Here is a 20,884-nt window from a genome sequence, read left to right as displayed (position 1 = left end):
TTGGCTAGACGATCAGCCAATAGTAGTTGACGCTTCTAGAAATGAGAGAGAAGGAGCAAACACCAACAAACGTGTATCTTTGATTTCATCCATACGATTGATGAGTCTCCACAGACCATCCTTTCACCCACAACACATTGTTAGAGGAATCGCTTTCCACTTCCTATCTGTCTTCCATCTGTCTAATGAAATTGGTCAGTCCTTGGTGGGGAGAGAGATGAATTGTGCTTAACACTTCCAACTGCGCTTCTATGCTTTTTTGTGAGGAGAATAAAAAAAATAAGAATGGTGCTCGGAAAATCCGTCCCATTCCTCCTATTTATGTAATTTTCGAATTTCGAGTGGAATTTGGAGGAAAATTACCATGAATTTTTGGAACAAAGCGAAATCGATTCCACTTGTTTCCCCTGCTAGTAAAAAATAGATAATTATAAACATTGGCAGGACCTTTAGCAATTGTTATGCTCTCAAGAGAATTGGAACACTCCCATCATTTACAAACCTTAGTAACAAATACTATGCCTTTTTGCAATCTATAGTGACTTCTCATAAAAGTGACTTTTTGGGTAGTCAGTTGACATGTTATTTTACTTCTGTTATCTCAATTTTGTATGTTATGGTCAGATTCGAAAGTTCAAAGTAATTAAATCCCAAGAAATCTCTTAATAACTAAACTAGGGTCAAAAAGCTTCCTTCTCAATGTAAATTTTGAAACTCCTATACTTTCACTGGTAATTCAAAAAAGGGGAGTGATAAATCGACTCCCCATGTGTCTTTCTATCTCCTCTAGGTTAGAGAGAGAAAGAGAAGAGAGATAGACACACGGGGAGTCGATTTATCCATTTGGGGAGTCGATTTATCACTGCCCTTCAAAAAAACATAATAAATTTCTAGAAACACATGTGGAATTTATAAGACACCTAATCTAGTCAGCATTTAGAAATATGGATAATATTGAAGAAAACTTAAAAATATATGGAAAATATGCAGAGAAGTTTGAAGAAAAAAAAAATATTTCCCAAATGAAGAATAGATTAGCTCTTGAAAAGTAGGGAAGAAGAAAGGACAGAAAAACTCCAAAAGGGATTGCAGGTAGGCAATTATAACACATTTTTGGAAGCATATTTTCCCCGATAAATTTCCGATGTTTGCTGCTAGAGATCCATTTATTTTGACGTAAAATGAGCATAAAAAAAATTTTATGGCCATTTTTCCACTTTAAAATGGGCATAAAATTTGTTTTAGGCCCCGGGTTTTGAATCTTGCCGTCTGATTTGAGATTTTTAGATGCATCTTTATGTTTCACTTGTTAAAGAAAGAAAATGTCTAAAAAAAATTACCTAAACTTGTAATAATTAAGCTCACATTTGAACTTTAATGGTGGCATTAGTCGGCCATTTAGGAAAGCTATGAAGATTACTTTAATCAATCAAGGAGACAAGATGTTCATGTTAGGTCTTGGGTCAATTAGATTAGCTTTCATCATAATCTTTCCATGCAAGATAAGGACTTGTGATTTCTTTTATGGGTGGCTACAGTTTTGTGGTAGAGTCTTCTTGCTCAAAAAAGGTTTAAAGGTAAAACCAAAACAAACAGGTGGAGGAGACAAGATGATGTCTCATTTTTATAAAAGCAGGGGTAGCCACAAACTCAACAAAGATCTGCAAGTTTTAAGATTTATAAATGACTGAAAAGGAACCTTCAAATAAAGAAGTAAAGATAAGATCGAGGAAATCTAACGAGGTCAGAACTTAAATTGCTTTTGAGAAAGTTTGAGACATTGATCGTCGGCTGGGAAAAGAAACCTCAAGAAATCTTCACGTATAGCAACTTTTCAAAAGACTTAAGTATTTGAAATGTAGAATTGAAATAGGTGTAAAATTCAGCTAGAAGGCCCAAGCTTAAATTACTCATGGCCCAATAATCACTCCAACTTAAGAATTCTAAGTATCCAAGGATGCATTTTTTCGATCTGTTGAATGTGGACCTTGAATGGTTAGGATAAACAAAGATCTTGGGCCAGGTGCAATTCAATGGGTCCTCCTAGTGCAAAAATGATGTGCTTGACATTGGATCAGATCATCTCGAATTAAAAGGAGAGAGAGAGAGAGAGAGAGAGAGAGAGAGAGAGAGACCTAAGTACTGTTGGGACCGGTAGAACTCACCCTTAAAAGTTAGCTGTTAAGGAAAGGGTGCCCAAGTCCTTATAAGCCCTACCACATCCATTCACCTTTTCGATGTGGAATCTTTTGGTTTTTGCTTGGAACCCCCAACAATCACCACCTCACATGGAAGCAATTTGGGAACTACAAGATCTTCCTTGAGGGATTTTCACCATCCTCGAGTGTACACTAGGGTTACCGAGTTCTTCCGAGGGATTTCCTTTGTCCTCGAGGCAACTCCGGGGTTACTATGCCCCAACTCCTATACACCTTGTTGGGGACCCGGGTGCCCAGACCATATAATCCCATCCACATCTATTTCACTTTTCCGATGTGGGATCTTTTGCTTTCTAGTAGAACCCCCCAACAATCTCCCCTTTGAGCAACGTGAGAGCTACGAGATCTTCTCCAAGGGATTTTCTTCATCCTCAAGGGTACACCAGGGCTATCGTGATCTTCTCAAGAGATTTTTCTCCATCCTCGACCACACCTCAGCTCTAATATCACTTGTTGTGACCTGGGTAGAATTCACCCTTAAAAGCTAGTTGTTAAGGGAAGGGTGCCCAAGTCCTTGTAAGCCCTTCCACTTCTATTCAATTTCTGATGTGGCATCTTTGCTTTTCACGTGGAACCCCTCAACAAGTAGAAGCCTCTGATTTCCTTTTATTGTTATCTAGAATATTCATTACAAATTAATAAAGCTTTGGAGAGATATCTGCTATGCAATTTCGCGGAAAGCCATTTTGGGGCTAACTTTTGCAGGAGAGAACACTCACCTCAGATGAATTAAACGAAAAGAAAAAATCAGCTAAAAAGCGAGCCTGTGTGGCTGTTTTCTCTTGCAAAAGTGAGCCGCGAAATGGCTTTTGGCAAAATTGCCTAGCAGAACCCGTAAAATTATCAATACGATATTCTTTTCAGGTCACGCTGAATTAAAGTGATCATTCCAATACTTTGAGGTCTGTTAAATTATCAAAGGCATTTCTCACTGGCCTGATAACCTCCTAGCTTTATCCTGTAATCAGCCTACCCCAAGTGGCCTACCCTTGTTACCTATGACAGGTAGGACATTCCCACAAAGAGGCACAATAGGTGTCACTTATTTAAAATAGGTGTCACTTATTTATAGACCTATCCAAACATCAGTTCTGCATCCCATCAACCTCAATCACTGCTTTTTCCGTTGAATCAATCTCTCTCAAATATTTTGTCAAACATCAGTTGTACATCACTAATCTAATTCAATCCCAGCTTTTTCATTTGCATCCTCTGTCACACATTTCTTCAAACATGGGTTGTGCATCCGATGATCTACGTCAATCCTTGCTTTCTCCATTGAATCTCTCTCGTACATTACGTCAAACCTCAGTTATGCCTCCCACTGATCTACCCCAATCCCTGATTTCTCCATTGTATCTCTCTCGTACATTTCAGATTAAAATACAAGTTTTTTGGATTATAAAATCCAGGATTTTAGCCATCTAAACACCACTTTCAAGCTAAATCCTGAATTTTATAATCCGAGATTGTAAAATGCAGTTATCCAAATGGCCCCGAACCCTCCATAAAACGTTCTATCAATAGATATCTTAAGAAGCAGTTTAGGTAAGTGGATTTTAGAATTTTGTCCTCGGACAAAATTATCCCTACTTAAAACCCTAAGTGGTTCCCATTCTCTCTTTTCACTCGTGGCTTTTGGTTGAAGGGTTTTCGCAGCAGCGTTTAAACGCCCAACTCCCCTTGGTCGCCGTGAATATGGAGGATGATTTTTGTGGTGCACCGTGCACACTACATGTTTGATGAATTTCCTCAATGGATTAAACACCATCTGTTTGGTGAATTTCTTCAAAGCTCATACTTGCTCTTTGTTCGTATAAGGTTGGAAAGTTGGTAGATAAAAAATTGACCATTATTCTGTTGGAATTTTTTAAAACAACAATCCTCCCTCATTCTGACATAGAACTTCTTAGAAACTTATCATTTTTATAATATTTTCTTCATGTTTATTGGAGAGAGGGTTTCTCTTAAAATTTTCAAGGTCCTTAAGGATTTTATCCCTTCTAAAGATTTCTTTGTGCTTCCTTGTTAGAAAAAAATTTTAAATCCTGAGTCAAAAGATTAGTAGGCTGATTAGGATTTATGGCCAGACGAGTTGAACCCAAGTCACAAGTTTGTAATCCATAGTTATTATTTAATTGACTAGATAAGAAAGATGGTTCCAAGTCACAAGTTTTTTATCCATAGTTATTATTTAGTTGACTCGATAAGAAAGATGGTTTCTGTGTACTTTAAGATATATGGTGTGCCCGGAACAATAAACACAACTATTTATCCATTTGCAGAATTGGGTCAGCCTGCACAAAGTGGAAATCTTTTCTTAAAGGACACATTGTTCTATTGTCAGTGTTTCACCTTGTTCTTCCACCCGACACTCGAAATAAATAAGGACAAGAGAATAGGGTTGCATTATGAAAGAATGTAACATCCTCTATGTTAACTAAATGGCAGCTTTTTGCAAAACCCAAAATTTACCCTTGTGAATTTGTACTTGTTATAAACTCTGTACTCTGTACAGAAGCATTGGTGAAACCACTTTTAGGATATTCACAAGCAAGATGCCTACCCTGTCGATTAGTCTATCTATCAAACATGACCATGTACCTTGCCTTTGCCCATCTCTTTCTATACTCATCAAACTTCTTTTTTTTTCTTACATTCATAATTACAAATGATAGATGTCAAAATCTTTTAACCTATTCATAGGTATAAATTATATAAATTGACTGATATCCTTTAGCTAGCATCCACCTTCAATAATATTAGGCTCTTTGATATGTGGCATTCAATTCCAAAACTCTTGCACTTCTCCATCATTTTGTGCCTACAACATTCTCAACAAAGTATTAAAACAATGAAATGAATATAAAAAGACATATCGAGTGAATGACATATGTTGCATTTTCAATAATATTCAAATTTATTATTTACCTGAAGTAATTGAGTGAAAGACATATTACCAGGCCAACTTGTTACACTAGCAAAATTCTCATGCTAAAATGACATTGCCACATAAGAAGCACAATATAATTCATTAGTAGCATACGATGAAAACCGACAATTAGGTATTGGAATTGATTATTACCTGAGCGAATTGATTATTCTGGGTATTGGAATCAATGAGGGTCGAAACATTAATGTATTGAACTCCTTCATTAGCAACATGTTGCTCTTGCTGTGAATTGCAACCAACGATGAAAGATTCCTATAATATATGTCTGTAAATATGTGTTTCTACTGAAGGATAACTCCTATAAAGGAGGTAAGCGTGTCTTACCTGAGTGAAATGCTCATTTTGTGTATTGCAATCAGTGAGGGAAATCTCCTATAGAGAGAGAGATCATTATGTTAACATAAGCTTGATGCTTTACCTTTATAGAAAAAAAAAACATAAGTGTAACACTTGTTTAATATTTATAAAAGATTTTTCAAAATGTATCTGCATAGTTGGCGCCTTGGAGTTTTTTGTGGATTTATGCCTTTGTCGCTCAAGTGGATCTTTCAACCGACCATGCGCATGTCCAATTGTGGCTTTTCTTTTAACCCCACATATTGTAGTTGTCATAGGATCACCAGTGTGAGCCACTTTTTCAACATGTTCACTATTAGAAAATAAGGTTTCACCTTGTGATTAACACCAATAAATAGTGCAAACGGCTGACCATAATCATTTGTTCAGTAGGTTGTATCAAAACATATAACATCCCCAAAAAGGCCAGTCAGTCACTGATCGTGCATCAGCCCAAAAAATGTTCGTAATCATATCATCTTCATCAAGTTGTATTGAATAAAAGTAAGATGAGTTCTATAAGTGCATTTTTTGAAAATATTGTAATATAGCTCCAGCATCTCCCTTTTCCATTACTACCTTTCGTTTCCTATGTATGTAATTTCGGTAATCTACATATGAAAACCCAAGGTGTTCATGCCCTCCAATTTCTCTGCTCATCATTTCTACAGTTGCTTTAATTGGGATCACCCCCACCCCATGATACATATGCCTCCGCCCTTGTTCCTAGATACTACTTCCTTATACTTTGCACTCTTTGCAAGGAAACCTCTTCTTTTTTTCTGTGTAAATGAATGGTAGAAACCTCCCTACTTATCGTTCTTCGGTTTTGCAGAATGAGAATATGTTTATTCAGAGTGCTCAATCAGTGGATGACTTCACACATGACAAAAGCAAAGAAATTTGAACTAAAACTTTGATTTTAGAAGTAATTCATCAAACAGATGGTGTTCAATTCATTGAGGAAATTCATCAAACAGGTGGTGTGCACCTCTAAAACCATCTAGTATATTCAGTTACGAAAAAAGAAAGATGGACTGTTCTTAAAAGACAAAAAAGCTAAAGGGGGGGGGGGGGGGGGGGGGATCACTGCCCTAATTTTGTCCTCTAAAAAGCTTTTTTTTTTTCTTTTTTGGCATCTAAAAACTGCTACGTGGCAGTCTGTGACTGCATTAGGTAGGAACCTCCTGCCTCACGTTAGGCAGCGAAGTTTTATTTCCAAAAATCAAAATTAATTTTAAGATCCCTCATCTTCTTTAATTTTAAAAGTATGATTTGCTAGCGTCCATTGCAGAATGCATTTCGAGGATGGCCTGTTGCATCTGAAAGCGGCCACACCGGCCCACTTTTCAGCAGATTTTGTCTTCACTCATGCTTTCACATGTAACAGGCCATCCGCGAAATGCCTTCTGCGATGGACGCTAGCATATCCCTTTTATTTGAGTCCTGAACATAACAAATTTTAAGAAAGGGAACTAAGATAAGAGGTTGTTTCACCTCTTTGCGACGAAAAAATTTTTGTGAAGGGCAGAGAATGGTTTCAATAAAAAAAATTATTTTTACATTGAGACCATTCACAAAAAGGTGAAAGGGCTATAGAACGAGGCACGACGGAGGTGAAACAATGTCCCAAGATTAAGCCAGCCAAGTAGTTGTTAACATGTGAAGAGGCTATTTGTTGGTTCCATACACTGTTACTATATCATTTTTCTTTTCTTTCTAAAATTTTGAACCAATACTGTATTCAACCCGAATTTTTTTTTCCATCCCAATTTCTTGCCAACTAGGTAGAGATAGAGCCAGTGAATACCACACCAAACACCATATCTTATCGCACCCAATGTCATCGAATGATTAGAGAAATTTGGATCGAACATGACCAATAATGTCCTTTAAGATGTCTTCAAGCTGTTAATTTTTTGCATCCCTCAGTATTAGAAGATGATATCTCTATTCGGTGTCTGCTGGAACTAGGGGTGTAAACGAGCCGAGCCGAGCCGAGCTTCGGCTCGGCTCGGCTCGTTAAGCTCAAAAGCTTGGCTCGGGCTCGAACCAGGTTCGGCTGGGCTCGGCCAGGCTCGCGAGCCTTATCGAGCCCGAATTATATTAATTTTACACCCTTCATCTTCCCTGGACAGCCTTATCTAGTGTTTTTCTACTACTCTTTTTACACTAGGGGGTGGTCCAAGTAACAAATGGGGTTCCAAAAAAGAAGTGACATATTTTGCCTCCCCCTTTCACTCCCTAGACAACCCTTTTAGTGTATATATTAATATTAATATTATATATATATATATATATATATATATATATATATATATATATATTTAAATATATTAAATTCTTAACGAGCCTTAACGAGCCGAGCAGAGCTGAGCCTGGCCTAACTCGGGCTCGGCTCGTTAAGGATTCGAGCCGAGCTCGAGCGAGCTTCCGAGCCCGAGCCAAAATTGACACCCTTAGCTAGAACCTACATTTTTTTTTTCTTTAATTTATGACCCGAACCTAATTGACGGCCCTGATCAACAATAACTATGTCGAGTGGGAACTGAGTCATGATCATTTCCGTTCATCAAGATGAGATTGTCTTGGTAGTCCATCTTGTGGTTTAAATTCTTATCTAGTAATAGTAATAGTAACTGTGGCCCATGATTATATGTTTGTCATACCTCCCCCTTCCACGTGGGGGAGGTATGACTTTATATTTTAAGTTTGTAGAGGCCCATCTTAGAAAATAAACTTTATATTTTCAAATTGCTTGTAGCAACGTTGCAGTGTCACGAGTTGAAGAGAGTTGAAGAGAGTTGAAGAAGCCCAACGTGGAAAGGATTAATGGGAAACAGTCCCTATGATTCAACCGAATCAAAATCAATATAATATTAAGAATGGGTGAGCATTTTTTAGACAAAGTACGAGTCTCTTTAAGAACACCTGAAAACATTTGTTTAGACCCCTTTATAAACCTTCTAGATCTATCAAATCAGATTGTAAGATACCGTGAAAGTGAAATTTAATTTAACCAAAGAGTAAAAACTCATTTTTCATTAAAAGTTTGGGGAAAAATACAGATACACCTCCTCTAGTTTCTGACACATTCAAATATAACCCTGACTTTCAATTTTTAACGTGACGGAGTAGACAACGAGGTGAAAATGACCAAAAAGCCCTCGTCTTCCCCAACTGAAAATTTATTTATCAACAAAAACCCTCGATTTAGGAGTTTTGTTTGTCTTCATTCACACCATTATCATGATTTGCACATAAACCCTAATATTTTAGGCCTTTTTTGTTTTGTTTTTATCAATGTTTTTTTTCTTCAAATATGGGTTTGATGTAGCCATGGGGTGGGGTTTCATTGTCTGTGGTGGAAGTGACGGCAGTGGCAGGAGATAGCGACGGCGGCGGTGGGAAATTGCGTAACCCTAGTCCCTCTGCAAATGAGGGTATTTTTGTCCTCAAAATATTAACCATGGTTAGTTTCAGTCTTTCCATCAGGTTAAACTGACGGACCGTTGACAGAGGGGGTGTACTTGTCACGTTTTGAAACATCAGTGGGTGTACTTATCACGTTTTGAAAGTTAGGGTTAAAGTTGAATGTGTCAGAAACTAGAGGGGGTGTAAATGTAATTTTCCCTAAAAGTTTTATACCAAGAAAATAGAATCCATACATCCAAACATAAGGCTACATGTGTATTGGCGGAATTAGGAATCAGAATTGGAATACAATTCTCCTAGTAACTGAATAAAAAAATAAAATTAAAAATTTAATTTAAAAAATTCAAATAAAAATTTCATTCTGAGGGGGAGAATCAGAACCAATCCTTCGTGCCCATGGATCTCTGAGTTCTTGTCACCAAGGAGACTGTGGTGGACACCATGTCTTCCCCAGAACTCGCCAAACGAACCTCTAGTTCTTAACCCAAACTTTCAAGCCAGGACCAACTGATCCTCAATTTGTTGATTTCCTCTCCCCTTTACACATGTTATTAGCCTTACGACATTCATCGTCATTTGGACTACATTGCAACATATGTTCAATGTAGAACACATGTGTGCTATTACAAGGATATCGCGCAAGGACGATATGGCAGAGATAGTGGCTGAGGAAGTGTAGACTCGACCATCTAAAGGCGATCGAAAGCTACAAGGATAGTCATGTAGAACAGGTGTGCTATTACATGGGTATTTGGGGAATTAGAAATACGCTTTTGAAATTAAGCTGGAAGGCTTCCATATAAAAGCCAAATTTCTCTCTTTTAGCAGCTTTTTGAGGTTTGGAACTTTCTGTTTTGGAATTTGACCAAGAAGGGAGGTAAAAACAAGTTGGGTTGATCGGAGTTTGAGCTACCTAAAAACCAATCTGGTATACTTACATAGTTACACATTCTTCATTCAGACATGTCATTTACGAAGTTAATTCCATTATAATGAGAGTTAGTACTGCTCTAGTAGGGTCCTCCTAACCCCAGCTTACCGGTAAAAAAAAAACAGAGAAAGAGAGAGAGAGAGGGTGTGTTCGGCAAGGCTTCTCATTTTTAGCCGAGAGAAACGGATTGATGAGATCTCGGAAGCGACTCGGAGTCGCTCCGCAGAATCCCATCTTTTTAAGGTGAAAAACACCCAAAAGCGAAAAAAAATTAGACACTGGCTTGTGGTGGGCCGGTGAACCGAACAAGATTATTGGGATTTCCCTATTTTCTCTCATTCTTGCGCCAACAAAATAGGCATAAACAGATTATATAATGGTTAGCGAACGCGCCCTTAGTTCTCGTAATGATCAGTGAATTCAGTCGTCATAATTAGGATTGTCACTGGAAAAGCCAAAATTCAGCATGTGTTTGTGTGCACAAGACAACACTCGAATTCTGATATGCATGTTTTTGTGTGCACAGGACAACACTCGTATTCCGATATGTGGTAGACGACATTCTCAATTGAACTTGCTATTGCAGGGCTTTTGCTTGAAGAAAGTCCGGTGACTTGTCAGCATTTTGACATTCATTAAGTTTTAAATATTGCATTCAGATGTTCTGACCATTTGAATCGAATTCAAAGTGCTAAAAACCATTTTATGTTAAACCATGAGCTTCTACATACATTAGTTTTTGGAAATTAGATGAGTTTCTTTGATTGCTGCCTTTAGGCCACGTTAGGATACCCACAACATTTAGATTTGGATTTCTCACATTTGCAGTTGAGATTTGGAATTGGATCGGATACTTAGATTTCCAAATCAGCTACAACATTGAAAGAAAAAAAAAATTTGACTTTCAAATCTTTTCTGCGAGACATTATTTGGAAATCCATATTTGTGGCAATTACCTTCACCCTCGCTGCTCCTTGACCTTGCTGCAGCAACAGCAAGTCGTCCTCCCTCCCTCTCTCGTACAACATGAGCATGGTAATGATTGATGTATTTTGTATCAAAAACTCAAATCCAAATCCAAATACAAAAACATGAGGTATCCAAACGTGGCCTTAAAATATTATATGGCATTATGGAACAGAAATAAGGAGCCTAGTATTCAAAGTTTTGTTTAAAATGATCTTTCAAATTTAAGCAAAACCGAGGACCTCATCATTGGATGGTGTTCTGTAGTTGAAACCAGTTATTGGGGTAGTATTTTCTTCTTGTTTGCAAGTGCAAAATGTCAAACAACCAATTATTCCAAAAGCTTAAGCCATTGGAGATGGCGTTACTTAATTTTTTATACTTTAACACTCTCCCTCACGTGTGGCCCCTCTTTTTTAGGTTGGCCTACACGTCGCACATGTGGCCCCTCTTTTGGGTTGGCCATTACATGTGGATTTTTTAATATCAAGAAGTTTTGAACCCAAGACCTTTGCTCTAATACCATATCAAACAACCAATTACTCCAAGAGCTTAAGCCATTGGAGAAGGCGTTCTTTAATCTTTTATACTTAAAACACAAAAGTTCAGCTTTCTTTTCCTTCTACTATTAAAAGTGTTAAGGAAGCAATCGGCTAGAAGTATAGGCTGTTCAGCAACATTCAAACTTTCATTTGCTGAAAGAGTTTGCAGCTGGCCTTGTCTAACAGAACTCTTCTCGAAGGGGCTTATCATTGTGCACTCAAATTGCAAATTGTTTAAAGGCAGAATTGGCTTTACTTAATTTCATTGTTTAAAAGTACAGTAAAGAAGGATTCCAAAAAGGTTGTTCGGTTTAGACCTTGAAACTACTCTCTGCACACAGTAGATAAGGGCGTTGACTATCACTGGTCAGTTTCAACTATTTCAGCAAACTGAATTGCCCAGATCACTGCAACCATTACATTTTCTGTTATCCTTATAACTTTATCATACTTGTGATTTAGAGCTTGAGTATAACTGCACATTATCATTGTGTTTTGCCCAATAGTGCTTATTACTTCGACTTTGAGGAAAGGGTCCATATCAATGTCTGACTATCTCCAGAAATTAACGACCCTTATTGATGCCCTGTCCACAGACGATCAGCTTATTCTAGATTAGATCTCACTGTGTACATACATGTCGGGTTTGGCCCCAATTATGACAACTTTGTTCCTGTTGTTGTCACTAACAGGGTTGATTATCTCTCTTTTGAAGATCTCCATGGTTTGTTGTATAGCCATGAAGTGTGTCGCAATTGCAGTCTCTTTCCCTGACTGATCATCTCACTCCTATGGCAGGATTTTGCCTCTAAACGCAGTCATGTTCTTCCAATCGTCGCCACACAGTTGGGTTCTATATATGAGTCCTGCTCTGACACATCCTTATTCATATTTTGACATCCCAGCATGATACTTTTCGACTGTTGTATGTCAACTATATTATCTTGACGGGTAATACGAATGAGATCTCGTCTTCCCCCCCACATCCATACAGAATTTGCAATCAAGGACCTTGGATTTCCTCAATTTTTCTGAGAGTTGAAGTATGACATTTTTCAGATGACTTATTGCTCTCTCAGTGCAAGTACACAACTAAACTTCTGGCACACGCCCACATGCCTAGTGCCAAGCCATGTAATACTCCGAAGGCCTTCAAGTCCCTCTCCCTCTATGATGGTAATACAATTTCCTATGTCATTGAATACAGAAGCACCATGGGTGCCCTTCAATATTTCTCTCAGGAGACCTTACATCTCGTTCTTCATCAATAAGGTATATCAACTTTTTCAATCCCCGACGACATATCATTGTGCGGCTGTAAAACGTATATTCACTACCTGAAGGGGACAATTGTATGTTTCTTAACAAAGTAATGAAGGTTCATAGAAGAGCAATGGACGTTTACCACTGGAGTAATCCTATTGGAGTAATATAGGGACCTATCGTGGAGCCGGTTGTGGTAAAGGATGTTAGAAAAAGACTATTTACTATCATGAGAAAGCACAGAGAAATCCCTCCTATGCATATATAAACAACCCTGCCTTTTGTTAATACAAGAAAGACACCATACAAATCTCTCCAAACAGTCCAGTACTATTCAAAATACTTTCAAAAAGCAAAATTGAAGACCCATACAAAACAACCGTGTATATTAGGTTAGTGAAACTGTGAAAGAGAGATCCCTGTGAGAGAGTAATCCTAGTCTAAGTTTAAAATGTAATATAAGAAAGAATTCAGCTCAAGTGTGTGGAGTGGTAGCAACCTTCTTTGTAGAACACAGCCTATTAGTCATAGATATGTGGAGGAGGAGATCAGACACTTGCCGAGCCGAAGGTCGCTCCGCCGGTGCTGTCCGCGTGCATCGCAATGCGACGTCAAGGACTTCAAACATTGCGGATTCTTCGTCGGGAACGAGGGGTTTCAAATTGGGGTCTAACAATTCCTCCCGGTCAGGGCTCGGCATTCCAATCCGTGACTCGACCCATCTCACCATATCCATGTCTTCCCCAAAGACTTTGTCGGTTGGCATCAACCCGCTCACGAGCTCCATCAACACAATCCCCATGCTGTAAACATCGCTCTTTTCTGTAGCTCGCAATGAGTAAGCATACTCTGCAACACACCATACAATGTTATCAGCTTTCGCAATGAGTACGCGTACTCTAATAAGTGTACTCTACTATCAATTGTAAGTCTAGGATCAGGGCATTTAGAGCATTGGCCTTGTTATTCTAGATTACCATGATCACAGAAACAGATCTAATAAAATTGATTTTCTAGATCTATTAGGAATTATACTAACAATGCAAATTACTAGAATCAAAATGAAGATTAGAAAGTTATCTCGATTGGCCATGGAGGTTGATCAATCTAGCTGGATCTTCTACTGCCTCACTAGATGACCTGATCTCTTACTGGGAAGATCTTCTTAAGGTCAATTAGATGGCAGCAAATACCAATATTTTATAGAAAAACAACTGCTAAGATTCAACACATAATAGAATTGTAATAATTAAATTTAACTACTAGTCCTGATATATTTAAACTTAGGCCCACACTAAACATTCATCTCTTAATAGAACAAGATGCACTAGTTACCCTTATACCTTTATTGATTACTTCGGTCAATAAGTAAATTCAATAATTTCACACTTAATCTCATTCATCAATCTTGACCATTGATCCAAGTTCAATGATTGGCCACATAAGATCTTACAAGATCATCTAAGGTACAATCATAGCCAACTTTCAAATTTTGAAGTGTCTGATGTCTAGGATATCTTGGACCCTAGCCAAGATCAAGAAATCTCTGATGGGTTATAGAGATCTGCCTAAAAAAGTTTACTGAATTTTTGAAGTATTTAAAAAAATAACAGAAATATGTGCTGATAAATTTGAGAAAGAGACCATTAAATAGGAAACATCTGCCAAAATTTATAATATGGGCCGCTAAAATTAGCTCCAATTTTGTCATCGCCAGTTATTGTAATTTGTAGCCAATCACTGGGACAACTTTGGTAAATTTAAACTTTTATTGGCTGATATAACTGATAAATCCACCATATATTTCATATTTTTAGAAATTTTTAGAAATTTTTCATCTAATAAATCCAAGATATATCAGTTGATGAAAACCAAGATGCAAAACCATAGTTGTGTATAGTTTCTTCCATGATAGAAACATAATCCAAAAGAACAGTTTGATAGTTCTAGTTTACCAGTACCTGGAGCAATGTACCCATAAGACCCGGCAAACCAAGACGTCGACTCGGCAGTAGCGACAGAGTCATGGTTGTCCATCACAATCTTCGCCAGCCCGAAATCACCCAAATGCGCCTCCATATCCTCATCAAGAAGCACATTGCTCGATTTTATGTCCCTATGAACAATCTTCGGCACGCAATCATGATGCAAATACTCAACTCCCCTCGCCAATCCAATCGCTATCTTCAATCTCATCTCCCATAAGAGTTGCTGCTTCTTCTTACTCAGCAAACCTGGATGCAACCAATCCCAAACACTCCCATTCTCCATATACTCATAAATCAGAAGATTCGCATTCCCTCCTCTACTACTACAACACCCCATAAGCTTAACCAAATGCCTGTGCCTGATCCTCCCAAGTGTTTTAATCTCCCTCGTGAAGCTACGATCGAGCATAAGATCATCTCTATGGTGCCACATTTTCTTAACCGCGATTGTTTCACCTGTCGGTAATTCTGCCTTGTAAACAGTCCCTGACCCACCTGACCCAATTATGAATTCTTCGCTAAGATTGTTGGTGGATTTCATAATTTCTTCCCATTTGAATTCTCTCTTTGTTCCCCCTTGGGCAACCAATCTCCTCTTCGCTTGAGAAGAGCTCGAAGAATAAGCACGATTCACTTCATGCGCTCTTCTCGAAGATCGCGAATTGAACTTGAGCACAAGTGCTAAAGCAAGTACTAGAACAATAAAAGCTCCGGCCGAAGAGACTACAATTACCACCACAGACGATGAATTTAGGCCAGAGTGGCGAGTGTTAGTATTAGAATTGTCACAAGGGGCAAGAGGGTGGCCACAGAGTCCGGTATTCCCCGCGAATGAATTGATAGGCCAGTGAGAGAATTGCTTGTCCAATTGACCTTGAAGATTGTTGTATGAGAGATCAAGCTTGCCCAAGCTACTCATGTCATTGATTTGGGGAGGGATTTCTCCAATAAGGGCGTTGTGTGAGAGATCAAGGGCTTCAAGTTTGGACAAAGTTGCAAGGGAAGATGGGATTGTGCCAGTGAGATTGTTGTAGCTAAGGTCTAAAAGACTCTGTAGATTGTGCAATTGTCCCATCTCAACTGGGATTTCACCATCAAATGCATTTCTAGACAGACTAAGCTCAAAGAGATTGCTTAACTTGCCAATGGTGGGAGGGATTGATCCAGAGAACCCATTGTGATCAAGATTCAACACATTGAGTGATGAGAGGCTGCCAATTTCAAAAGGGAGACTCTCATTTAGGAGGTTATTGTCAAGGGAAAGCAATAGAAGACTAGAACAGTTGAAGATTTCTCGAGGAATAGGCCCCAAAAATTGGTTTGATGAGAGCTTAAGCTCCCCCAATTGAGGAAACTTTCCAAACCACGAAGGAATTGGCCCGGTAAGTAGATTGTTGTTCAAATCTATATGGGTCAGTTTCTTGCACAATGAAAGCTCTTCGGGGATCATCCCATTGAGCGAATTGCTCGAAAGGTCTAAAAGCGAAAGCTCACCAATTTCTCCCAACAAAGAAGGGATTTGCCCTGTAAATCGATTACTCCCCAAACGAATTCTCGAAAGCAGGGGCGAATTCCCCAATTGAGGAGGAATCTCACCATCAAACTCATTGCTAGTAACATCAAAAGATAGAAGAGATTGTGAATTACACAGAGGGAGAATGCTCCCATTGAATCTATTGTTAGATAGATTAACTCTAGTCAAGTTTCCACACTTAATTAGCTCATCAGGAATGTTACCTTCTAGTGAATTGTTGTACAACATTAGCTGTTGTAGAGACTGAATGAATCCAAATGTCACCGGAATGCAGCCAGAGAGACCATTATCAGCCAAATCGATAACAGTAAGTTGGTGACAGTTTCCCAAAGTAGGCGGAATCTCGCCGGAGAGATCGTTCTGTCTGAGATGAAGAAAATTCAAATTCTTAAGTCTCCCAATTGTAATTGGAATGCTTCCACTGAAATAATTTCCAAAGAAATCAATCTCTTGTAAACTAGAACAGTTTCCAATCTCTAATGGGATCACTCCTGAGAATTGGTTCTCATATAGATAGAGAGTTTCAAGCTTTCCAAGCATGGCAATGGTTTGGGGCAAATTCCCAATTAAGTTATTGTGATAGAGAGCAAGAATTTGAAGGTTGGTGAGGTTTCCAATTGACAAAGGAATTGAATCAACCAAGCTATTGTTGTTTAGCAGAAGATCAGTTAGATTTTGGAGCTCACCCAGTTCGATTGGAATCGAACCGTTGAGCTGATTATCTGACAAATCTAAAGCTTCAAGTGAATTGCATTTTACTAGAGTGGTAGGGATAACACCTGAAAGCTTATTGTTGGATAAGACCATGAAAACTAGCTCTGAAAAATTGCCAAATTCTTTTGGGATTTCTCCAACTAGCTGGTTACTTGAAAAATCCAGATTGTGTAGACTCCGCAGTTTAGCCAAAGAGTTTGGAATCCGACCCTGGAGCTGATTGGCCATGAAATTGAGATAGACGAGTTGACTCAGCTCTCCGAGTTGACTCGGTATCTCTCCATTGAGTGAATTGTTGGCGAGGTTTAGAATTTGGAGATTTTGGAGCTGACCCAACTCGGATGGGATTGTCCCGTTGAGTTGGTTGACGGCAACGGTGAAGATGACGAGGCTCGAGCAATTACCGAGTTCCGGTGGAATCGGGCCTTCGAGGGTGTTGTGTTGCAAGATTAAGTTCTCAACTCGGCCGAGTCGACCGAGTTCGGGAGGGATTTTTCCCGTGAGGTTGCAAGAGGCCAAACCCAGAACGGTCAGGTTCGAGAGGTTTCCAAGTGAGTTCGGAATCTGACCGGATAGATCATTGTCACCGATTCGCAAGACCCGAAGATTCTTGAGAGAACCGAGTTGACTCGGGATCGACCCAGTGAGTTGGTTGGAGAAAAGAAGGAGTGAGTTGAGTGAGTAGAGGTTTGAGAGCTGTGGTGGGATGGGTCCGGTGAGACTGTTTGATGAAAGGTCGAGATAAACGAGGTCTAGAAGTAGGCCGAGTGAAGGCGAGACAGACCCGGCGAGTGACGAGTCAGAGAGATTCAGACTCACCACCTTAACGACCGAGTCAAGCGACGACTCACAAGAAACCCCCCTCCACGAACACACGTCAGTATTATCCACAGACCAGTCAGCTAATACGTTCAAAGGGTCGTCAATAAACGACCTTTTCACCTCCAAAAGAACCCGCCGAGTCGACTCAGTCAACTTGGACGAGTCATGCTCACCCGACACGAAACCAGTCAACAAACCCACGTACAAAACCAAAAGAAACAGCGAAAAGACAAACTTTTTCGCCATTTTTGCAAAAACTCAGAGGGAAAACAAGTTTAAAAGGCTCAACATGTTGCTTAATAAACCTTCAAAAAAAAGCGTGTTTTGTGCCAGCAAAGTTTTTCGAAGAACGATATTACAAAGGTGGTTGGATGTTCGATACTCGGGAATTACAGAGAGCTTTTAAAGAAGAAGAGATATGAGAGAGAGAGAATGCAACAAATGTCATTAATGACGACCTTACCCTCTTCTCGAATGACTCGTAGTTGAGAGTTTCAAAGAGAGAAAAGAGAGAGAAGATTTTGCAGAGGTTAGAAGAGATACAGTGGTTGAAGACTGACAGAGTATTAGAGAGACGAAGTATTCATGAATTGGCCTTTTTTAGGGACGTAGCATAAAAGAGAGCGGTTGAATTTCCACTTTTTATATTGCACAAAGTCAATAGTCTAAGACCCACAACATACATACATCACTTCATTCTCTTATTCAACCAAAAAAACTCAAACTTAATTCTCTTTCTTCTCTTATCAAACTAATTCCTTTCTATTATTGTTGGGTTTGAGCCACCAAATCCGGATGTCTTGTAGCATTTCTTTTAAGTGGTTGCAATCTTTTTTTATGATTAAGGTGTGGTTTTGTGGATTTATGTGTGTACAAAACCAATGCTGTTTGGGGAAAAATTGTGTAGGGACTGGTCTTTGTTATGCTCTGATGACATAAGCATAAAACCATTTGGTAAACCACCCCCCTTCTTATCTTTTGTGGGGGGGTTTGCGTGTGGTATTCCATGTCATTTGTTTCTTTCCTTTTGCCCCAAAAGTGGGTTAATCCATTTGGTCTCTTTGGTTTTCTTTAACAATCATTTGGTCCTCATTTCCATTTATAAGAATGCTTGTGTTTGTCTTCATTTCCTTTTACTTTCGCCTTTCTTGATTATGTTTACCTGTCTCACCAACCAATCTAGAGGTCAGGACACTGTGTCTAGCAATCTTAGTTCATTGATCTAGTGGCTACCAAATGGATGGCAATAGCTCAAAAGTTCAAAGTTATTGGACGTTCTGGATGAACAACGTGAATTTGTACCCATTTTATATTTGTGGCTGGTCCCACATTGTTTGGGTGATCCAAACCATTGACTTATCGGGCCCTGACGTAGATAGGGTGTGACTAAAATTTTCTCCATAGGATGATGTTAACCCTCTGATTTGTGGAGGTTTAAAATTGACGGCACAATATAGAAATCTCCACGGATCAGAGGATTAGGATCATCCTATAGAGAAGATTTTTGGGGCACACCCTATCTATGCCATGGCCCAACAGATTAATGGTTTGGATCACTCAAACAATGTGAGACCCACTGTATTTTTGGGCTGCATGTTCATGCATAGCCGTTCACACCATATAAAATCATGTGGTTCATTTCCCATTTTCATTGTATATGTGCCATGTAGATTAGGGAAGCAATTTGAGTCGAGTTGGGTTGACCCTTTGTTAAAAAGTGAATTAGAATTAATCAACCCAAACCCCACTCGATTTTGTGGTAAAAGCTAAACCCCAATTTCCAAAAATCAACCCAAGTGTATTCGTGTTAGACATGACGAATTGCTTATTTATAATAATTTTATAATCTTAACCAATCGATCTTTGCGACTTTTGTGTATTGGGTTTAAATCTTTGATCATTTGTTCTCATTTTTCTTTCGTTTTTACCATCCATCTTAGCACCCTTGATCAAATACAAAGGTGGTCAGATCTTCATGATGCTTAGGGCCTTTGAGTTATGTCCCAGCCACAAGGTCCCACACCAACCAATGGCTCCGATCACCTGGCATGTGCCACGGGCCCACCCTTTCCACCAGTAAGAACCCCCACAAGAGTAGCTAATCTCGCCTGATTCTCATTTTTTAAAGCCTTACAAGCTTCTCTGCTCTACTATCTTGAAAGCCACTAGCTCCACTCACTCAATAATTGGAATCTAATCAGGGTTGAGGGTAGTAGCAATTATTGGGGGCCACCATCTGTTTGAATTGAATGTTCTGCGTTGGTGGGCCCCCAATAGCATGTACACCAAAATCCACAGTCAAACAGATGCTCTACGTGCATGTTATATACGACTTCTTTAATCATTTATTTATTTGATAAACAATGCATTTCCTTTTGTTTAAATTATTGGGTGATATGTTCCTATCATTATACAGCTCACACATCTAGGTGGGACAAAATGCTACACAAATTAGTATTCCATTTCTCTATTTCTTTTTCATTGAGAAGTTTTATATGCTAAGCTATGGATCTCAATCCTTTCTAGCCATGTAGGCTTCTTTGTTCTTGTTGGGAAGAAGTAGTTCGCCCTTGATAGGCCCCATTAAAATAATGTGGGACGTACCCCAATAGGTTTGGGTGGATCCCATAAATCGCGCATTGTCCATGTTTGGCACTAGAATAGCCATCCATAGAGCGATGGTGATCGCTGGTTTGGGAGCATGTAGTGATAGTTTTCTTGTTCCAATTGAAAGGAGGTTGGTGTTGGTGATGCACTACTAGTTTTAGTTCCGCCCTGAGATTTCAGTATCTCCTTCCTTCGCTCTCCACGCTCAGGAATGAAGTTGTAGTAACGGAGGGAGAGAATCACTGTGTTCTACCTAATAACAAACCATTTAATACACAAGTACTAGAGAATAAAAATTTCCTAAAACAAAATTCAATTGATAATAATCCAAAGTCATTTACGATACAATTAACGAGCCTTAAATAGGCTTAATACTCCTAACAAGACTACTTCCTATGAGCTATACTTACTAGAAATCATTAATTTTCTTGAATAGTAAAATTATGAAACTTAAACTTATTACCAACCCTTAATTAAGAGAATTCTAATCTGATGGAACTCTTAAAATTATTAAAATGAGCAATATAAAGAAAGTTTTGCTTAAAATGAATTTTAACCCTCTAAACGGTCTCTT

The 20,884-nt window shown here is 38.8% G+C and overlaps 2 protein-coding genes across 3 annotated transcripts; both read right to left on the bottom strand.

Moving 5' to 3' along the window:
* Positions 1-4,555: 4,555 nt before the first annotated feature.
* On the bottom strand, positions 4,556-6,567 carry LOC143883322 (uncharacterized). Of its 2 annotated transcripts, none has more exons than XM_077386671.1 (5): positions 5,661-6,567; positions 5,497-5,546; positions 5,305-5,424; positions 5,151-5,213; positions 4,556-5,043 (listed from the first exon to the last, which is right to left on the bottom strand). In XM_077386671.1, the coding sequence occupies exons 1-5, from the start codon at positions 5,782-5,784 to the stop codon at positions 5,005-5,007; spliced, it is 396 nt and encodes a 131-aa protein (XP_077242786.1). In that variant the 5' UTR covers positions 5,785-6,567; the 3' UTR covers positions 4,556-5,004. The 2 variants fall into 2 exon arrangements, with proteins under 2 accessions (XP_077242786.1, XP_077242787.1); XM_077386672.1 differs by having other exon boundaries at positions 5,305-5,394.
* A 6,447-nt stretch (positions 6,568-13,014) lies between these two features.
* LOC143884613 (uncharacterized) lies at positions 13,015-18,236 on the bottom strand. The gene is made up of 2 exons (XM_077388267.1): positions 14,607-18,236; positions 13,015-13,494 (listed from the first exon to the last, which is right to left on the bottom strand). Exons 1-2 carry the CDS (start codon positions 17,947-17,949, stop codon positions 13,121-13,123), a joined length of 3,717 nt encoding a protein of 1,238 aa, XP_077244382.1. The 5' UTR covers positions 17,950-18,236; the 3' UTR covers positions 13,015-13,120.
* Between the last annotated feature and the right edge of the window lie 2,648 nt (positions 18,237-20,884).

Source organism: Tasmannia lanceolata, unplaced genomic scaffold, assembly GCF_043159265.1.
Source record: "Tasmannia lanceolata isolate RefF3 unplaced genomic scaffold, GAP_Taslan_0.1 ptg000008l, whole genome shotgun sequence".
Taxonomy (NCBI): Eukaryota; Viridiplantae; Streptophyta; class Magnoliopsida; order Canellales; family Winteraceae; genus Tasmannia; species Tasmannia lanceolata.
Note: the sequence above shows the minus strand (reverse complement) of the source record. Positions and strands in the feature narration are given on the sequence as shown.